Genomic DNA, 18,472 nt, shown 5'->3' with positions numbered 1-18,472 from the left:
AATATAAGTTGTGTGTGCTCTCTCATAGTCCAAATAATGACAGTCAAAATGATGGGGAAGGGGATTCCTTAAGACTGCTCAAAGTAGGTAAAGTACTTTGCTCACTTTTAAGGGTGCTTTTTTAAAGGATGTTAAGTCATGACTGTCAGTTTTAAAATAAGATTATCATAATGGCATGTAATATGAAATGACACTGTGTTTTACAATACAGGAGTGGCAGAGGAAAATACATTTGCAGCTGTGCCTGACTTATTTACATTCCACATGAACTTAAATAATGTCACTCCTACACATATGTGAAATGCACCTACAGGAACAAGGAAAATTATGCCAAACAACCTGCACTGAAAACAAACTATGTTATTCAATCACAAACCCTTAATATCTATGGAAAAAAACCCACATATTTTTAAACACTACCATCTTGGATATGGCCATTTGATACAAAGCCAAATTCAAGTTAGTAAAGCTGATACAAATAGAAGGGTCAGGAGACCTAGGAAAAGAAAGGCTCTCCTAATAGAATGTGGATACTTCTTTGGAGAGTGAATGATTGATTTTTTTCTATACCTAGCTTTAACTTTCAGGTGAAAGTGCACATGCTTTAATCAACAGAGCTTTTAATGATTTAGTATATGGCCCTCTCTGGACCACAGTGTTGAACCCTGTGGTTCTGAAATCAGAACATAAATGAGTAGGCCTAGGAGGAATGGAAATGGCATACAGCAGAAGTAAGGTTTGAATCTTTCATTTCAATTTGCAGTCTGTATTATCTTACTCTGTCTAAACCTTGAAACAGAGTCCAGCAGGATGAAAAAAAAAAAAAAAACCCACAAAAAACCACAAAACAAGATAGCAAGAGGATAAATGACAACAACTTCTGAGTTACAGTTTTGTGATGTTACAGACAATTTCTTCTAGCTGGTTGTTAATGTTCAGTTTATTAGTCATGGTATATATCAGTGACAGCCCAAGCTGCCCTCAGAATATTGTGTGTAGTCCTGATGAGACCTGGCATCATAAAAAAACTACCTAAATGCTGAAGAAAGTTCAAAGCAGGGTAGCTAAGGTGAGGAAAATATTACTTACAATGAAAGATTGATAAAACCTAATTTGTATAAACTGGGTAAGAGGTGATTAAAGGAGGATATGAAATCACTGCACAAATATTTGAGAGGTGTTAATAAAAGAGAGGCACAGGGACTGTATCTGTAATGACTCATGGTAAAATGACAAGGTAGCTTTTTCAAAATACAGGGATGGGAAAACAGTTTGGATACAGGAATTAATCTGCAGCTGTAAGGGGAAAGTAATGAGCTGCTAGGAGCAGAACTAACTCATGTCCAACAGAGCCTTTCTAAATAGTTCAGTTTCTAAATAGTTTAGATTTAAACCCTCATGGAATCAGTATAGAGGAAGAACTTATTTAACATCAGTCAGCCTGGAATGAACTGCTGCTTTCTAGCTCATTTTCTTAACTAGGGCTTCTGTGAGAGCCTTGCCAATTAAAACACATTAAAGATAACAGATTAAAGTTAACTAACATTTTAACTGAAATAATTTTAAAAGACGTGATGAAATGGGCTGAGTAGATGTTGTTCTGTCTTAGCAAGTGAGGTGTAGGAACTTCCTTCCCGTAGGAAAAGGCAGCTGTGTGCAGCAGGCTCCAGAAGGTGGGTCCATGCAGCATGGAAAGAAGCATTCCCAAGGTAGGACAACTGGCTCCAGCATATCCAAGGACTTCTGCAGTTTGTACTTGGTCGCTTCTGTCTTGACAGCATTTGATGCACTTAGGCTCAGTGCTGACAATGGAGTATATTTTCATTGAAAGCAGTATAAGCCTTATCTTGTCATTATGTCCTAAGTATGCTGTGTAACCTTAGGAGTTGCGTTGAGGCGTTTGTACAGAGCTGCTTTGGTGATTCTGAGAGTTGTCTTGGTGACAGCCCATTAAGAGAGGGAGTTGTACTGACAAACTGCTAGTGCAGCAGACCTGAGGGTCAGTCCTACAGTTCTGGCTTTTTACTTAGAAGTACAAAGTATAACTGTTATGGCTAAGGTACGTAGGATTGGGTCCTTCAGTAGCAGCAAGAGCTGTCTTTTCTGATTAATAAAGGAATACAGAGACATTTGAAAACAGTTCTGATGGTCTGTTGTTGGTAGGGATAAGTGGCTTAAGATGAGGACAGATTGGCATTTGGGGAAAAAAAAGCAATTTCTGTTTCTAGAGTTTATCTAATAATGGCAGTAAAACATATTTCTTGCATTTCAGAGCATACCTCTATCATTTTAGAAAGCTAGTGAGATAGTTAGGAGTTATCCATTTTCCTCATGCTGAGTAGGAAAACAGGGGCTACGTATCTAAATAATGTTGTGCTTCAGGAGGCTGAATTGGAAGAATTTGAACTACACAGCTAGAGTTGGAAAGCATCTGAAAAAGAACCCAAGGCTACTTTCTGTAAAGTGTCTTGTGTAATTATAGGTATTAGAGGATCATTGCAAATAAACTCCTAAGGAAGCAAGGTCATAAATGCAGTGCAGGATGTTTATTTACTGCATTCATGCTCAGCTGGTGAGAGGGTGATCCTTTCACTATGCCAGTGAAACTAGGTCCCAAGGAAAAGGCTGGTTAGTAAAGGTGAGAGCTTTTTACCCATACTGTAAAACCCAGATACAATTTCATCTGAATGAATAAGGCAGAATTATAAGAGGTGTTAATGTGGTTGTATCCTAGGTTATATTCTTCAAGCAGAATCCATGTAGTGAAAGATAGGCAGTGTTAATTTAAGCACATGGAAAGCTCGCAAAGTCCACTTCAGAATGAATGCACAAAAATTCAAGTAATATGAGATGAAAAAGAAAATAGATTACACAAGAAACAAGAGAATTAATAAAACAATATTCAAGCTTCATCTGGCAGTTTAACAGAGGCAGGCAGTGCCATCTTCACAGAATCACAGGATCATGTTAGGAGTTGGAAGGGACTTCCAAAGCTCATCTAGTCCATCTTCCTCACACCATTTGAAAATATAAACATTTATAAAAGTTAAAGTATGCACAGTTAGCTTCACTCTTAAAAATACAAAACCAGCACAGAATTACTCCACATAAAATGGTATAACTTCTTTAATTCCTCACATGATTATTTTTTTTTCCTCACCTGATTATTTTTACTCTGATAAATATCTTTGATTTGAAATACATCTGCATCTGAATGTCATTCAGGCAACTCCTGCAATGGATAGTTTTAGCCAACTTTGCTAGAAACTACAGACATTTTTCTTCTCTTGCTAAATAAAAAAATCCTAAAGCGTTAGAGCTAAATAAGAAATAGAATATTTCACGACTTGTATTAAAAGATTACGATTTTTATGAAGGGTAAATTGAATTAAAGCTCATATTCCTGAATCACATCAAACTACTTCAGTGTTTTTCATTTGCAGGAAAGCCAGTTTGTGGTCTATTCATTTCCTTTAGGACTTATTGTACAGGGTTTCCACAGATCTCCAATTGAACCTGTTTTATGGACTGCTAAAACAGCACTGAAGTCAGTGGGCTTCATGGGAATACAGAGAATGCATCTCACAGCTCTCTGAAGAAATTACAAGATTGATTTTTCAGGAGTTTGGGTCATAAATGACTGTTAAATTCAGTAGGAATCTCCACCAAGATTTTATCATGGAAGGAAGATCAAAGCGATTACTTAGCTCTTCCAAAATGAAGACAAGGAAGCTCCAAAGTCTGAGAGTTGAAATAGCAGGAAGTCTTCATCAAAACGTGTGAGAGGAATGAGATGCTTAAGAAAGGTTTCTCAGGGCCAGATTCCAATTTTGCATAGTGCATGCTTGGTTTTGTTCCATCTTTTCAATTATTGTGTGTATTTTTACAGTGTTGTGATAAAGAGAGCCTTAAAAGAATGGAGAGCAACGTGAGAAGTGAAAAATGGATCCTTATTTCTATTGTTCCTTTTCCTTCTCTTCTTTCTCTTCATCAGCTATAGCCTCTAACACACTGCTTTTTTCCCCCTGATCTTTCTTCTTTTTTTTTTTTCCCTTTTTTTTTTTGGTATGAGACAGCGTCTATTCTTCCAAATAGGTTTTTGAAAGTAGTCCCCAGGGGTGCATTTTAACCGATTCAAGTTGTGAGGCAGATTGTGCAAATTGCTCAGTGTGTGCATTTAGGACCACTGTAAAAGTAAATCCCATTCTGCAGCTGTTTTATTTGCTATTGAGCAGTGTGACACCAATAGCTGTTTAGGAAAAGCAACTCAGCCCCCAAAAAAAAGGTACTTCCAGTATCAGGAGGTGGTTTCGTTCTTTGAAGGAATAGATTAGTTCTTGATTTTGTTTCACCTTCCAACCCACTTCCTGATGTTTCCAGCTTTAGTCAGAGGATCCATAGCCAAATTATGATGCAGGTGTCTGTTCAGTGGTTGTACTGCGTGTCCATTGAATGTTTTCACAGGACTAAGGTTTGTGAAGTATTTTAGAGTACATAAAGACTTATCTTAGACAATGTGGAGGGATGGGACCTCAAGTGAGAATGCAGTGAGCACCTTTGCCCCAGAAAAAGATCAGGCTTATCCCTTCTTATTCTCAAAAGACACTTGTCTGATAGGTTCTTAAAAAATTTCAGCAATGGAAATGCTGCAAATTCTGCAGGCAGCTTTCTCTCTGTACTTACCTTTCTCTTTCAGAAAGTGTTCTCCTAATGTTTAACTGCAATCTCTCTAGCTGTAATTTAAACCCATTTGGTGGTTTATATTTTAGGCCCGTTATTTATTCTCTCATCCCCAGGGGAAGAGAAGACTAGCTCCCAGTAATTTTTACATATTTGGCTGTAAAGCCTTTCTTCATGCTTCCCTAACTATATAACCCCAATCCCCCTCCCCCTTTTCCTTCAAAACTGGGCCCTTACATGAAGGATTATTCCACCCTTGTTTCATATAACATCCTTGCCAATATACCAGGAAATATTTGAGCATTTTTATCAGCAAATCACTGTTGACTTGACTCCATATTCTTTACTGTCTTTAGAGTCATCTGCTCTATTGTAATTGTGAAATTGTTTCATGCACACAAAATACTTTTTGCTTACCAAACTAAGTTGTATGCTGCTTATTTTCTTTTTAGACTACTCAACTTGTCCAAATAGTTTTGAACTTTAATCCTGTTTCCCCAGTATTTGTAATGGCTCCCAACTTTGTGTCTGAAAGGCTTGATAAGTTCTTCCTGCTTTCCATCATTCAGGAGATATTGAATGATGCTAGAAGCAGAACAAATCCTATGAACCACTTCATCCATCTCTCCACTTTGACAGTAAGCCATTGCTAACTGTTCTGAATACAAGCTTCCAACAAGCCTCTGCCTGCCTTACATTAGTTTAGGGTAATTCTCATGCCTTGCTTTTAAACTACTCTCCTGTTTGGCAAACATGGTTTTCATCCATCAAAGCATGCTGGAAGTGATTATGTTTTTATTCTCAATTTGTTTCTAGCTTGAATTGAAGGAGAGCAGGTTGAATGCTCAATGAGTTAATGTTCTGTGCACTTTGTGTGTATTTGGTGAGCTTGAATTGTTCGGGGAAAAAATTAGATTGGAAGTTTCAGCACTTCCTGTGAGCTAAGCCTAAGAATTGGTGAGTTTAGCAAAAGAGAAAATAAATATTCCTGAAATTCTGTACTCATAGCTCTGTTAGTCTGTCTGTGTCTCAGTCATATTGCTTAAGTGAGGATGGAGCCATTTTCTGTTTATGAATTTGCCTCCTAAGAGATCTCTTTTGAGATGCTTCTCCTTTTTCCTAACTTCCATTCAGAAGCTTCTGAATGTAGAAACATTGGTGGTAACATTCAGGCTGTGTAATTTGTGTATATTTGATGTTTAAAAACCTTCAGATCCTCTCAGAGTAATTAAAACAGTAAATTTCGTTTCAGCTGTTTATTGTGTTTGAGATTGAAACTTGATTTTGTCTTTGTGTCTTAGCTTCTGGCAAATGGCTGAGGAAGCAGAAATATGTATAAAACCACTGAAATAAGAGGTTGTGTTAGTATATTTATACATAACAAAACCCCTCTAATTTTTGTGTCTTAAAAGTCAGAAACTGTAAATCTGATTTAGGCATTTTTTAAGGTATTTATTTTTCCTGCTGTAAACAAGGGCTAGCCTGTTCCACACGCTAAGAGACAAATTAAAATATGTGTTTGAGAAAAGTCATCACTTTATTGAAGTGATTATTTATTGAAATAATTAACTAGTCTCAGTGGAAACTGCAGGATACAAAATGTTGCATCTAAGAGAGGTCATCTGTAGGCTAGACTCAGCTATGGAAATTAGGTTTTAAAAAACAAACAAATGAGGGAAAATCTGCCTAAAACTGTTAATGGAGAAAAAGTTGTAGTAGGCTTAATACAAAACCTATTGAAATAAGGTTTCCCTGATCTTTGGATCAGCTCTATTAATGAAACAAAATAAAAGAAATCAATGTGGACCAAATTCACAGTCTAAGCTTGGATTAGCATCCCTGTTTATGAGTCCTCTCATTTATAACAATAGGATTATTTACAGAATGCATCATTATGATTCCTAAACAGTAAGCCTAGCAGTCTAAACCTGTCACAACTATCAAGTACTTTGAGAAATAAGTATCATTTACTCTCTTGACCTAGTCTGCTATGGAGGATAAGACCCTGCTGTTTTATTGTAGGTAGTTTGCACCCATCACATCTGATGCATGTTTATTATTACCTCCAGGGTGCTATTGTTCCCCTGGTTTCAATATGCTTCTGGTAAATTTGTTAATGTTTACTGGAATAAATTCTATCCCCTCCTATAGATAATATGAAGTAGTTAAATTAATATGAATATTGTGATTCAAGGCTGCTTCATTGGTTTTTCAAGCATTGGAGTGCATGGTATGTGCCAGGGTCCTGGGTACAATCTCCTTCAAGGAGTTTCCCTGGTAAAGTTTAGGAATGTAGTTGGCTGCCTCCAAGATCAGCTCCTTTGCTGACAGCTGTGAAGGAGGCTCCATGCAGAGGCTGCCACTCCTTTCCCTGTGGAGCTGCTTTTAGGTTGTCTTCACTGCTGGCCCTCAGCTGTGCTGCACCTACACCCAGCCTCGTATTTCCATGGTTCTGATTTAGATCCAGAGCCTTCTGCTGAGTTTCCTGTCCTGGTCTCAGACCTGCCTTATTGGTGGGGACTTACTAGGTGATCACTATACTGTAGCTCAGCTTGGCCAATGTCTCAGGATCTGAGTGGCATCTGGCTTCTCGTTGGGGAGGTCACTGCTCCTCCTGCCTTATTTCCATATTCTGCTCCCAACTCACCTCTAACTGCAGTGCACTCTGCTCCCAACTCCACCTACCCCATGCTCAAATGAAAAATCCCTGATTACTTATTGAGTTCCTTGGCTCAGCAGTTGCAGACATGAGCTAGAGGTTTCATTATCATGCCAAATTATATTTATAAAATGTGTAAGGCAACCCAAAATATTTTCTGGCAATTGTTTGCCAAAGTGTAGGTTACAAGAGTGCTATTGTGTTGTTTGGTGGTTTGTATGTAGCAAGCATATTGCTTCATTCTAAATACCTTACACCCCCTTGCTCTTAGCCTAGTCCTGTACTCAACCAAGAAAAGGAGGTCTGATCAACTTGTTAGCATTACAATGTGAAATGGATTCTAAAAATTTACTAAAATGCATGTCTATTAATGATAAAGACCAGGAACATTTCTTTATTCACCATAAATACCTGCATAATCTTAGCATTTCAGCCAGTGTATTTTTCTAAGAAGATTATTTAATAGAAAAACTATCCCAGCTGAAAGAAAAAGATTTATTTGAAGTCTCCATAGCTATGCTAATCCCAGCAGAGACATCAGAACTAAGAGACTGATAATAAGTATTGACATCTATAGAACTCCTGATAATAAATAAAAAAGAACTGGTAAAAATACTAAATTAATTCTAAGAGCTAAGGAAACGTATGATCAGGCCCAGTAACAGGTATAGATGATCCAGAGTGTAGGCATGGCCACTCTATTCAGCATGAAAATCTTAACAAGGACACAGCACAATAGAGAATTCTCACCTTCTTGTGTTTTAATGACTTCCAAAGACTTGGTGAATTATGGTGAGTGTCTGCCCATAAACTGTGTCCTTCAGCTCTGCTCACACAGGCCCATGGATAGAGACACTCTTTAGGTCTCAGAAGAATGTTCAGGTACTATGAGAAACCACTGCAGAGGTGGATTCAGAATGACAGAAACATTCAGGTTGGAAAAGACCTTCAGGATCACCAAGTCCAACCAAGTTCAATTCCCCTTGACACTCTTTTAACCACTAAAATAATTCAGTAACTTGGACTATGTGCTTTTTTGACAGACAAATGGTTTTCTAAAAAAAAGAGGAAAAAGAAAACCACAAACATATTTCAATGTAATGTTTACAGTTGCTTTCCCTAGGTTTAGTAGAACTTCCTTAGTCAATTCTTTTTATTGTGGTGACTGTTACTAGAATGGGATGAACACCATTTAAACTTGCCATTAAGTGTTTAGTACTGCGCTTTCCACAGGGAATGCTGTGAATTCCACATTACAGAGGGAGAAGTTTTGTAAAGAAAACAAAAATATGTTTTAACATTTCTTCTGTTAGATGTCCATGAAATCTGTAGGAGTTTGCAGTGGATCTGCACCCATATTTAACTAGACTCTCCTTTGCCAGATATCTTTCTGCTAGCCCACTGACATTTTATGTTTGCATATACTACAGTTCATTTTACTTCTCTGTCTTTACAAACTTCTACCCTACTGAAGCAGGTGATAGCAGCTTCCTGAGATCGTTGTCCAACAAGTGATCCTCCTAGAACACGGATAAAGCACTTAAGGGAGCAACATCATGTACAGATTAAATAATGGGGTTTGAGTTCAGATATTTGAAACAATTGATGTGACAGATGCAGTGGCCAGTGTTTACAGACAGAATAGAATAGAATAGAATGGAAGAGACCTTTGAGATCATTGAGTCCAACCTATCATCCGACACTATCAACTAAACCATGGCACGAAGCACCCCATCCAGTCTGTTCCTAAACACCTCCAGTGATGGTGACCCCGCCACCTCCCTGGGCAGCCCATTCCAATGGCCAATCTTTCTTTCTGTGAAGAACTTCTTCCTAACATCCAGCCTAAACCTCCCCTGGCACAGCTTCAGAGTGTGTCCTCTTGTTCTGATGCTGGTTGCCTGGGAGAAGAGACCAACCCCCACCTGGCTACAACCTCCCTTCAGGTAGTTGCAGACAGCAGTAAGGTCTGCCCTGAGCCTCCTCTTCTCCACACTAAGCAACCTCAGCTCCCTTAGCCTCTCCTTGTAGGGCTAATGAAGTTTGCTATCCGGTTGTCTTCTGTTTGTGAGTTCTGTAGGGAAGCATTGGATTTCTCTGGGAGGTAGGGAAGAAACCAAAAAAGTTCATAAGTCACAAAATGGTAAAAAAATTAATATGTATCACAGATATGATTAATTGCTGGGTTTTGGACCAGCAATTTCATTGCATTTTTAATCAAAGCAAGGTAGGTGACCTTTAATAATGCATTTCTGCAAGTCTCAAACTCTTCTTTAAAGTTAGCACTAAGAGACAACTTAACTGGACCTTTAGCAGTTCCAATATTTACATATATCCTTAAAAATAGCTGCAAAAGTGGATTTGGGTCTGTACCTGACTTTTTTCCACTCTGATTGTTGTAGCTATAATTAAAACAGCCCTTCCCAACATGGACAGAGAAGCCAAAGAAGAATACTTTGTGGTCATCCAAGCAAAGGACATGGGAGGACATATGGGTGGACTTTCTGGAACTACAACAGTGACGATTACACTCACTGATGTCAATGACAATCCTCCGAAGTTTGCACAGAGTAAGTGCCATGATGTGTATGTGTTCTCCTATATAAGAGTGGTGTTTTGTTTGGTTTTGGTTTATTGTTTGTTTGGGGTTTGTTTGTTTTTACCAAATATTCTGTTTTATTACCATATTGACTAGGTTTGTAATGTAATTTAAAAACAGGCAGCTGCTGCTAAAGAAAGATTAATAGTCCTCTGCTGTTTGAGAGCTTAGAAGAGAGGGAATTATGTCCATATCAATGTACAGAGCTCTCTGCCTTCCTTGTTACCTCCTTTACACCCACACAAAAGAGCATGGGGACTTTTCTTTCATACATTTATATGCTTTCAGCTAGTGTTAATTGCTGTTATGTGTGCTTCCATCTCATGCAGACAAGTGACACCACCAGTAGAACACACATATAACCGATAAAAGAAATGAAGGTTTGACTAGTTAGGTAATAGTGAAGAAAACAAAGGAAGTAAGTCTGAGTCTAGATAATTGTTGATCTTTAATTCAAAATCCATATATACTACTTTGGTTCCAATAGATATCTTGCTGGCTAGGTTAAAATGATTTGGCATCCTGCTGAGATTTTCTGCAAGCTTTGTAGTCTGTTCCAAAGATGAAGACAACATGAAAACACAATAGGGAAGAGCATAATGACTGGATTGATTTTATTTGGAACAGGTGCAATCTAATGCAATATTAGAAACATATTTTTTTCCCAGCTTGTTCTGGAAAACTGAAGTTATAAGGTGTTAAGAGTCTGTTTGGAGAATGCTCAAACCTAGACTTTGTATTATTTTAACTTTATTAGAAGTGTCTTCTTCTAGCAAGATACTTAGGCACCTAATGTACAATTAATTCTTTTCTACACATTTATGACTTGAAGTCCACTTTGGCCCTGCTCTGAAGACACAAAGAGAGAAATGGGTTTGTCCTGGCACTCAGCATGTGATAAATACTCTCTTATAGTCTAGAAAATGCACATACAGATAGAGGGAGGGGAAGAAGAGGTAGAAGCTCTTTGCAAAATATGTATTTTAATACTTCATCTTAGTGGTTTTTAACAGAAAGGCCCTCTGTGCACAATAAATGGATTTCTCTCATTATAAAATACGAAATGCATCAATTTTTTGCTCCACACCACACTGCATTACTTGCCCTTGTGTAGCAGTGTTTTCTTGCCTATGATGACAATTTCCCCAATAATGTAAACATCTACATTCCTGGCTGAACCCTATCACCAGAATGCAGGGAGACATTTCTTTTATACCTGCAATATACTGTAGCTCCAATTCAGTGACTACAGATCTACTTTTGCCAGCTTACCTGGCTTTTATATTTGTGTCAGCACTTTTGGTCTCAAAAAGCCTTTTTGCCTGCCAGTGTGAAAAAAGCCTATCAGAAAATCAGCCACCCAACTGGTGCTAATTGGTACATTTGCTGGAGGTCTCAGCAGGAAGCAGAGGAGTGACTGTACACAGAGATGAAACTGCACTTTCCCTGAGCAGTTCACTCATCCCTGTTCTCCTGTAGTTTGGGTAGAGTGACACACTCTCTGGGTAGCATGAGGAATCCTGCATCACAGATCCCTGAAATATATTTTCTCTGTAGGAAATGTAGATGAGTTTTCCTTCGGCAGACTGAGCTGCTGTCTTTGAGGCTGTTGCAGCTAGATCATTCCAGTGCAGAATCCAAACTGCCATGGAGGAAGAACCATCCTGTCATATACAATGACCACTCTTCAGCTTCATGAGAAAAGAACCCTGCATCTGCTATAGCTTTGTATCATGTATATATTGTGTTTAATGAGGATGAGCCATAGTAAATACTGGAACTAGATGTTATTACAAATTCTGCCTTTTTAAGCATTCATAGCATGCTGCCTAGCATTGCAGATTAGTCATGACTCTGGCCTTATACAAGAGCTGAGCAGGGCTAACATTTTTTTACACTGCTGAAGCACGGTTTGCATTTGCCTGGGAAGGAAAATAAGAAAGGATCAAAGTTACAATAGAGCCTAACCAGAATGAAATAGAAATTCATAAGATGTAATACATGCTGCTTTCACAATAAATTGTAATGAACTCCAAAAGCAGTGTGGTTTATCAGTTTATTGTTTCCAGGCAGGACAGAAATGTATATTTATGGTTTGATTTGAAAGAGTGTTAGCCTCCTGGGTTTTAGAAATGAAAAAGATGAACTTTCACTACTTCCATGATCTCTTTGAAATAATTTTAGAGGTATTTTATAAGTCACAGAAGTTTTTAACCTGGCAGCTTACCACAGGATTTCACTGAGAAGAGCACTGCTATAAAAACCAAGGGGTTTCAGAGATGCATAACACAGATTTATTTCTTTTTTTTTTTTTTTTTTGTCAGTTCTACACTATGACATCCAAGCAGGACAATTCATCATTCTTAAGAGCAATTTGTGTTAAAGAGTCAGCTGAATCCTAATAATTTATTTTACCATGTTTTGTAAAACATCTTAATAAATCTGAAAGAAAAATATCAACTGAAAAACGCAATCAGCTGTGTCTGGAGATTCAAACCACAGAGCGTGGACAACGGTATAAATTATGAAGCTATAATTTAGTCTTCTGAGACACTTGATTGCTTTGGCTGCTCATTGTTTGTGAGCCATTATGAATATTCTTGAGGAATCTTGATGATCTCCAAATTATCTGCAATAATTTAGCCTAGAAACATTGAAGAAAAAAAATAAATAATATATTTCCCTTTGGGACAGACCTTAGCTACTGTTTATATTTTGTGAATTCCTCACTGTTTCTTCCCAGCTTTAGCTTGTTGCTGCTGGAATCAGCCTACAAACAGCTAAAGCAACAACTGCAGTACAGCTGTGAGGACAGAAAAGAGGAAGTCCAGCACCCTTTGTCAAAGACTACTTTTATGGTCTCATCTGCTCACTTTGAATTCCTTTTGAGTGTTTTAACCACCAAGTAGCACTGCAGTTGATTAGATCATGCACTAACTGTGCCTTCAATAAGTGTAAATTGCCAAGAGGTACTCCATGAAGGGGTTTCAATGTAAATCATGCATGTGTGTCTTCTCTTTTGCAGAGTATTGCTGAGAACTGGGAGATACAATAGTAGAATTAATATCCTGAGTTTTCTCTTAATAAAGTAATACATAAGAAGTTCTAAATATGTTTTTGACCCTTCTCTAAGTCAAGTTTGAAACACATGTTTGAGAAAAATAAAAGTGCTGGCTATTTGAATAGAACTTTCTAGTGGATTCCTTTTTAACCATACAATAAAAAGCCAATGCAGTAGTAATTACTACAAAATGTTATTACTTCTTTTAATACATAAATTTGGGGATTCTCTCTTGAACGTTTCCTACCACAGAAGTGAGGTGGGAGTGCTTAAATAAACAAAACCAAACCAAAAGGCTCAAAAAAGTAGTGAAGATCTGAAAGTGTATAAGGTATCTTCAAAGTATTAGACCAGTTTTTTACAGAATCAAAGCCAAAGCTGAATCCTAACTCCACCTCTATAACTAAAATGGTGAGTTCAAGAGTGTCTGCAGTGGAGAACATTGCATACTTTCGGTGTTCAAAGTAGCTTAATATTGATGTTTGCCAATACTAAGCATCCCTGCAAGGAACATGAAGATACAGGAAACTGAATATTCCTATTGAAAGAATATGTTTTGCTGCTGTCAGTAAATAACGTATGAATGTGGTTTGTATCAGGTGCACATCTCAGGAGTTTGCATTGGGGAAGTATGAATAAATGAAGAGCACACGAGATACTGGAATCAGACGTAATGCTTAGTCTTTTCCTCTTCTTTGTAAGGTCTGTATCACTTCTCAGTAATGGAAGATGTTGCTCTTGGTGAACCAATAGGAAGGGTGAAAGCAAATGACCTGGATACTGGAGAGAATGCTAAATCATCCTATGATATTATTGAAGGAGATGGAATGGATTTATTTGAAATTACCACAGATGCCCAAACTCAGGATGGCATTATTAGAGTGAGAAAGGTAAATCATATCTCTGTTTAAAATTATGTTTATTGTGCATGCAGCTACCCAGCCAGACTTCACGCTGTGAGAAGATGCTGGGTTTCCCAGGGTTCTTTTATCTCCTGGATTAGCCATGTCCCTCTAAACTGGGGACATCTATGGGTGGCTTTTCAGTGCTGGGAATGTGTTGATCTTGTCTGGGCTTCCACGTAGCCAAATCATACAAGTTTTGCTTCCTTGGTTCCAGAGAAGAGTAGCTTACAATCTGCTTTGTTGGTGGGGTAAACTTCCAGAAAATCTTGGGTGAGTATTTATCAAATACATGTTTTTTCTGATTTGTTGCATAGCTGGTCAAATGCTGTTCAGAGGAAGAAAAAAAACCCACAACCAAAATATAGCATATTATTTCAATAGCCTGTTGTGTGAGAGGCTTGATTTTCTACCTTTTCTCATGTTGAACTCTGCTCAATGAAGTGATTTCATTGAATCTTATCGAGGAGATCATTGCTGTTTCACATGAGGAGTTCCAAATTCTGACTTTAAGGAGGACTACAGCTTTGTTACAGCCCTTGATGTATGCAGTATGAGGTATTTGCAGGTACACAAGAGGAGGGCCAGCCAATAATACACAGAACTATTGGGAGAGGAAGCAGTCTGGAACCAAACTTGCCCAGTAAAGTCAGTGAAACATTAATTGCAGACTTAAATTTTGTTGTTTTCTGGGAAAGAGGAGAGCTGATTCTCATGTTATGTTCCATAAAAGGACATGAATGTAACACAGGCATAGAGGGTTTTAAATATGTAGCGTAGAGCACTCTAAATGTATCTTTATTTCAAAGTAAAGCAACTACTTAAGGCAAAACAAAGAAAACCCAAAACATGACATGGGGGGTTGGGGAGGGAGAAAGAAAAGAAAAATCCAATGTGTACAGGTAATTAATATTTAATTGAACCTGTAATTAAAGAGGTCAGGCAGAATAGCTATCACAAGTTTCTATTCTCTATTTCTCAGTAGGAGGTCAGCCCTGTAGATGTATAATGAAATGATGTATATTTATCCCAATTTTGATCTGTTTTCCTAAAGGAAAAGTTGTGATATACATCCCTGATCTTCCTCACCGTTATTTATTGCATGCTGTGGCCTCTTTTGTAAACTAAGGCAATTAGCCTTTTGCCCTGGTTCCCTTGGCTTTATTTCAGAACTGAGTCTCTAACAGAATGTTGTTTCATATATTCATTTTGACAGCAATAATCATTTTGGTTCTACTACAGTGGAATGATGTATGGAGGGTACCGTTCACCAACAGATTTTCTCCAGCATAAATTCATGGGGCTTAGACAATGTAGAGTAAATTTTCAATATGATATTCTGCTGAAGCATGACTGAATGTATTGGGGTGCTGTCATTTCTGTAAAGCATATGAAAAGCAATTGAAATAATGATCCAGGAGGTATGATTGGCAAATTGTGAATATGCTGATTTATAAATCACCGTTCACAATTACAAAAAGGTTACTAATTTAAGAGCTGCTGAGGAAGCAAGGTTTGCTTGTGTTTACTAGGATTTGTGAGAAAGAGTAAATCCCATTAGAGCTTGATTCATACCTGGGGAAAACAAAATCAACAAAATTTGGAAGTACACATAGTGAAAGCTTTTGCAGACTTCCTGTTTGTGCTCTTGCTGGTATTTGCATTGCAGATTCTGAGTTTCTATGTCCTTTTCTTTTTATCCCTGGGACATTGTCATGCAAATCTTAATATCTTTCCAATGCTTGGCAATTTGCATCTTTGAAATTGGAATCATTGTGAGACACAATAGAATTATATAGTGAATATACTGGTGTGCTTCAAGACACAAACTCCAATATCCTATAATGAAAAATTCTAATATTCAATAGTGCCACAGATTTGGGCGTTATTTGCTATTTCCTTCTTTTAAATGCACTGTCTTTTCATCTTCTATGTTTTAATAGGGAACTGTAAAATAGTGAAAACAATTGTGACATGGCAGGTATATGGAGAGAAAAAAGAAATCAGTTTTGTGTTTCTTGCTGAGAGAAAGAGAAAAAAAGATACAGAAATAGAAATTGTTACAGTTTTAAGAATATTCCTGTGAGGTGTCTACCTCCTTTATCCCTATAAACAGAAATGCAGAGTTACCTGAAGTGCAATAATGTTGAAGTACTTTCTTACATGATTAGCTCTACATTTTTCCACATAACGCCTCTCATGTCCAACAGATAATAATTGCTACTTCTTTGCATTTCTCACGCTGCTCTGGAGGTAATAAAATATTTCTTCTTTGTGGAGCTAGCATCATGTATTTTTCTAATCTCTGATTTACAAAGCACTGAGTAAGTGCATGATTAGTATGCAAGTCATGGCACCACCAACAAATGTGTAATATTTATCTGATATGTAATTGTAACAGTAAATTATGAGAGAAAATATTTTGGTAAAAAATCTTCTGAAAAGCAAGAAAATGAAGAGTTTTGTTGTCTCTGATGCTGGCTGATAAACAGATGTCAATATATGCTTAGATAATTTGCAGGTTGAATTCATGGGAGTGGGAAGTGATTCCATTAAAACTCTCTGAATGTGCTTAAATGCACACAACTTTCATCCATCAGTATTAGACTCACTTGTTCTTTCTCTGTGGCCATTAGTAAAATACATTTATCTTTGTCATTCTTAACAGCCACTGGACTTTGAGACCAAAAAATCCTATACTCTCAAGGTAGAAGCAGCCAACATTCATATTGATCCTCGCTTCATCAGTGGAGGACCATTCAAGGATACAGCAACGGTTAAAATTGTAGTAGAGGATGCTGATGAGCCACCAGTCTTTTCATCACCTACTTACCTACTGGAAGTGCATGAAAATGCTGCTATTAACTCTGTGATTGGTCAGGTGACTGCCCATGACCCTGATGTGTCTTCCAGTCCTATAAGGTAGTGCTGCTTTAAAGTTCTCTTTGAAAAACCATGAACTGTAGTTCCCCCATACCTTGTATGACACTGTGTTCCCATCCCATTTTGTTTCTAGGAGGACACTTGTATAAGACTTTTTTGGTGATGTTAGATTCATCGGTTCAGATCATCTTCAAAATCACCAAAATGCTTCTTGCCACATGAGTAGTCTTATGAAACAGTAGGAATGCAATGAAAATAAGAACTAGAGTGTTTGAGGTCAGATGGGCTTGCAGTTTTTTGCTTTGCAGTTATTTTAAATAATCTACTAGTGCCTGCACTAACAATGCTGAGTTTGTTCCATGTGGTTGTAAGGCTGTCAAAACAAATTTTGTGTTCCTTTAGCTAGACTCATTCTTGGTTTAAAGACAGAAAGTCAGGGATGATTATGCCTGTGTGCCTTTTGCCAGTTCAGCTGGCAATATTTTCCCTTTCTGATCTAACTTGAATGGAATCTTTTATTCTGGTTTCATCAGGTCAGTGCTTTCCGTCTGATTTTGATGGGCGCACATCTTCCCCTCCCCCTTTGTAATGGTTAGTATGGTATCATAGAATCATAGAATGGCTTAGGCTGGAAGGGACCATCTACTCCAGCCTTCATGGCAGGGATGCCTCTCAGCTAGACTCAGCTTCTCAAGGCCTCATCCAACCTGTCCTTGAACACCTCCAGGGAGGAGGCATCCACAATCTCCCTGGACCGCCCATGCCAGAGTCCCATCACCCTCATACTGAAGAACTTCCCCCTAAATTCCAGTCTAGTCCTACTCTACCTCAGCCTCAAACCATTCCCCCTTGTCCTACTGCTAGACACTCTTATGAAAAATCCCTCTCCAGCTTTCCTGTAGGATCCCTTCAGGTATTGGAAGGCATCTCTGAGCTGCCCCCAGAATATTGTCTTTAGACTAAACAACTCCAGCTCCTTCAACCTATCCTCATAGCAGAGGTGCTCCAGCCCTTGGATCATCTTTGTGGCCTCCTCTGGACTCTCTCCAACAGCTGTGTGTGATTCTTATGCTGGGGACACCAGAACTGGATTCGAGGTGGGGTCTCACAGGTGCAGAGTAAAGGGGCAGAATCACCTCTCTTGACCTGCTGGCTATACATGCAAGTATTCCCAAAACATCTTTTGCTATACACTGCCTGCTTGATAAAAGCATGTGAAAAAAACATACACCAACTCATGTAATTCATAGTGAAGGTATATTTGGGGAGTCTATTTAATAATAATCATCACTGCGCATTACTGCCTCAGGAAATTTAAGCTATACAAGCAGTCCTCGGCGTTATGAGGATGATGCTAATTGTTATAATCTATCATTTAAGACCGTTTTGTAATCACCATCATCATTTACATTAGGTTTTTCCTAGAGCCACACTTTAAACCTTTGTTTAGGAGGCCTACACATTGCAGATAATAGGATCATTGAGATTGGAAGTGACCTTTGAGATCATCAACTCCAGCCACTCACCTAGAGCTCCCAAGCCCACCACTACTGCTAAGCTACTACCACTAAACCATGCTCCTTAGCACAGCCCCCCCTGCTGCTTTTAAATACCTCTAGGGATAGTGACTCCACCGCCTCCCTGGGCAGCCTGTTCCAATGCTTGAGAACCCTATATGTGAAGAATTT

General features: G+C 38.2%; 1 protein-coding gene across 3 annotated transcripts in view; it reads left to right on the top strand.

Moving 5' to 3' along the window:
- The window catches only part of CDH8 (cadherin 8), a 165,451-nt gene that overhangs the window by 83,422 nt on the left and 63,557 nt on the right, over positions 1 to 18,472 (top strand). For all 3 annotated transcript variants that reach the window (XM_054169904.1, XM_009901138.2, XM_054169905.1), the window contains exons 5-7: positions 9,742 to 9,909; positions 13,702 to 13,889; positions 16,570 to 16,823. In XM_054169904.1, the coding sequence (XP_054025879.1) occupies positions 9,742 to 9,909; positions 13,702 to 13,889; positions 16,570 to 16,823 (610 nt within the window). The remainder of the gene's footprint in view (positions 1 to 9,741; positions 9,910 to 13,701; positions 13,890 to 16,569; positions 16,824 to 18,472) is intronic.

The sequence above is a fragment of the Dryobates pubescens genome, chromosome 19 (assembly GCF_014839835.1).
Source record: "Dryobates pubescens isolate bDryPub1 chromosome 19, bDryPub1.pri, whole genome shotgun sequence".
Classification (NCBI taxonomy): domain Eukaryota; kingdom Metazoa; phylum Chordata; class Aves; order Piciformes; family Picidae; genus Dryobates; species Dryobates pubescens.
This window is presented reverse-complemented; position numbering and strand designations above follow the sequence as displayed.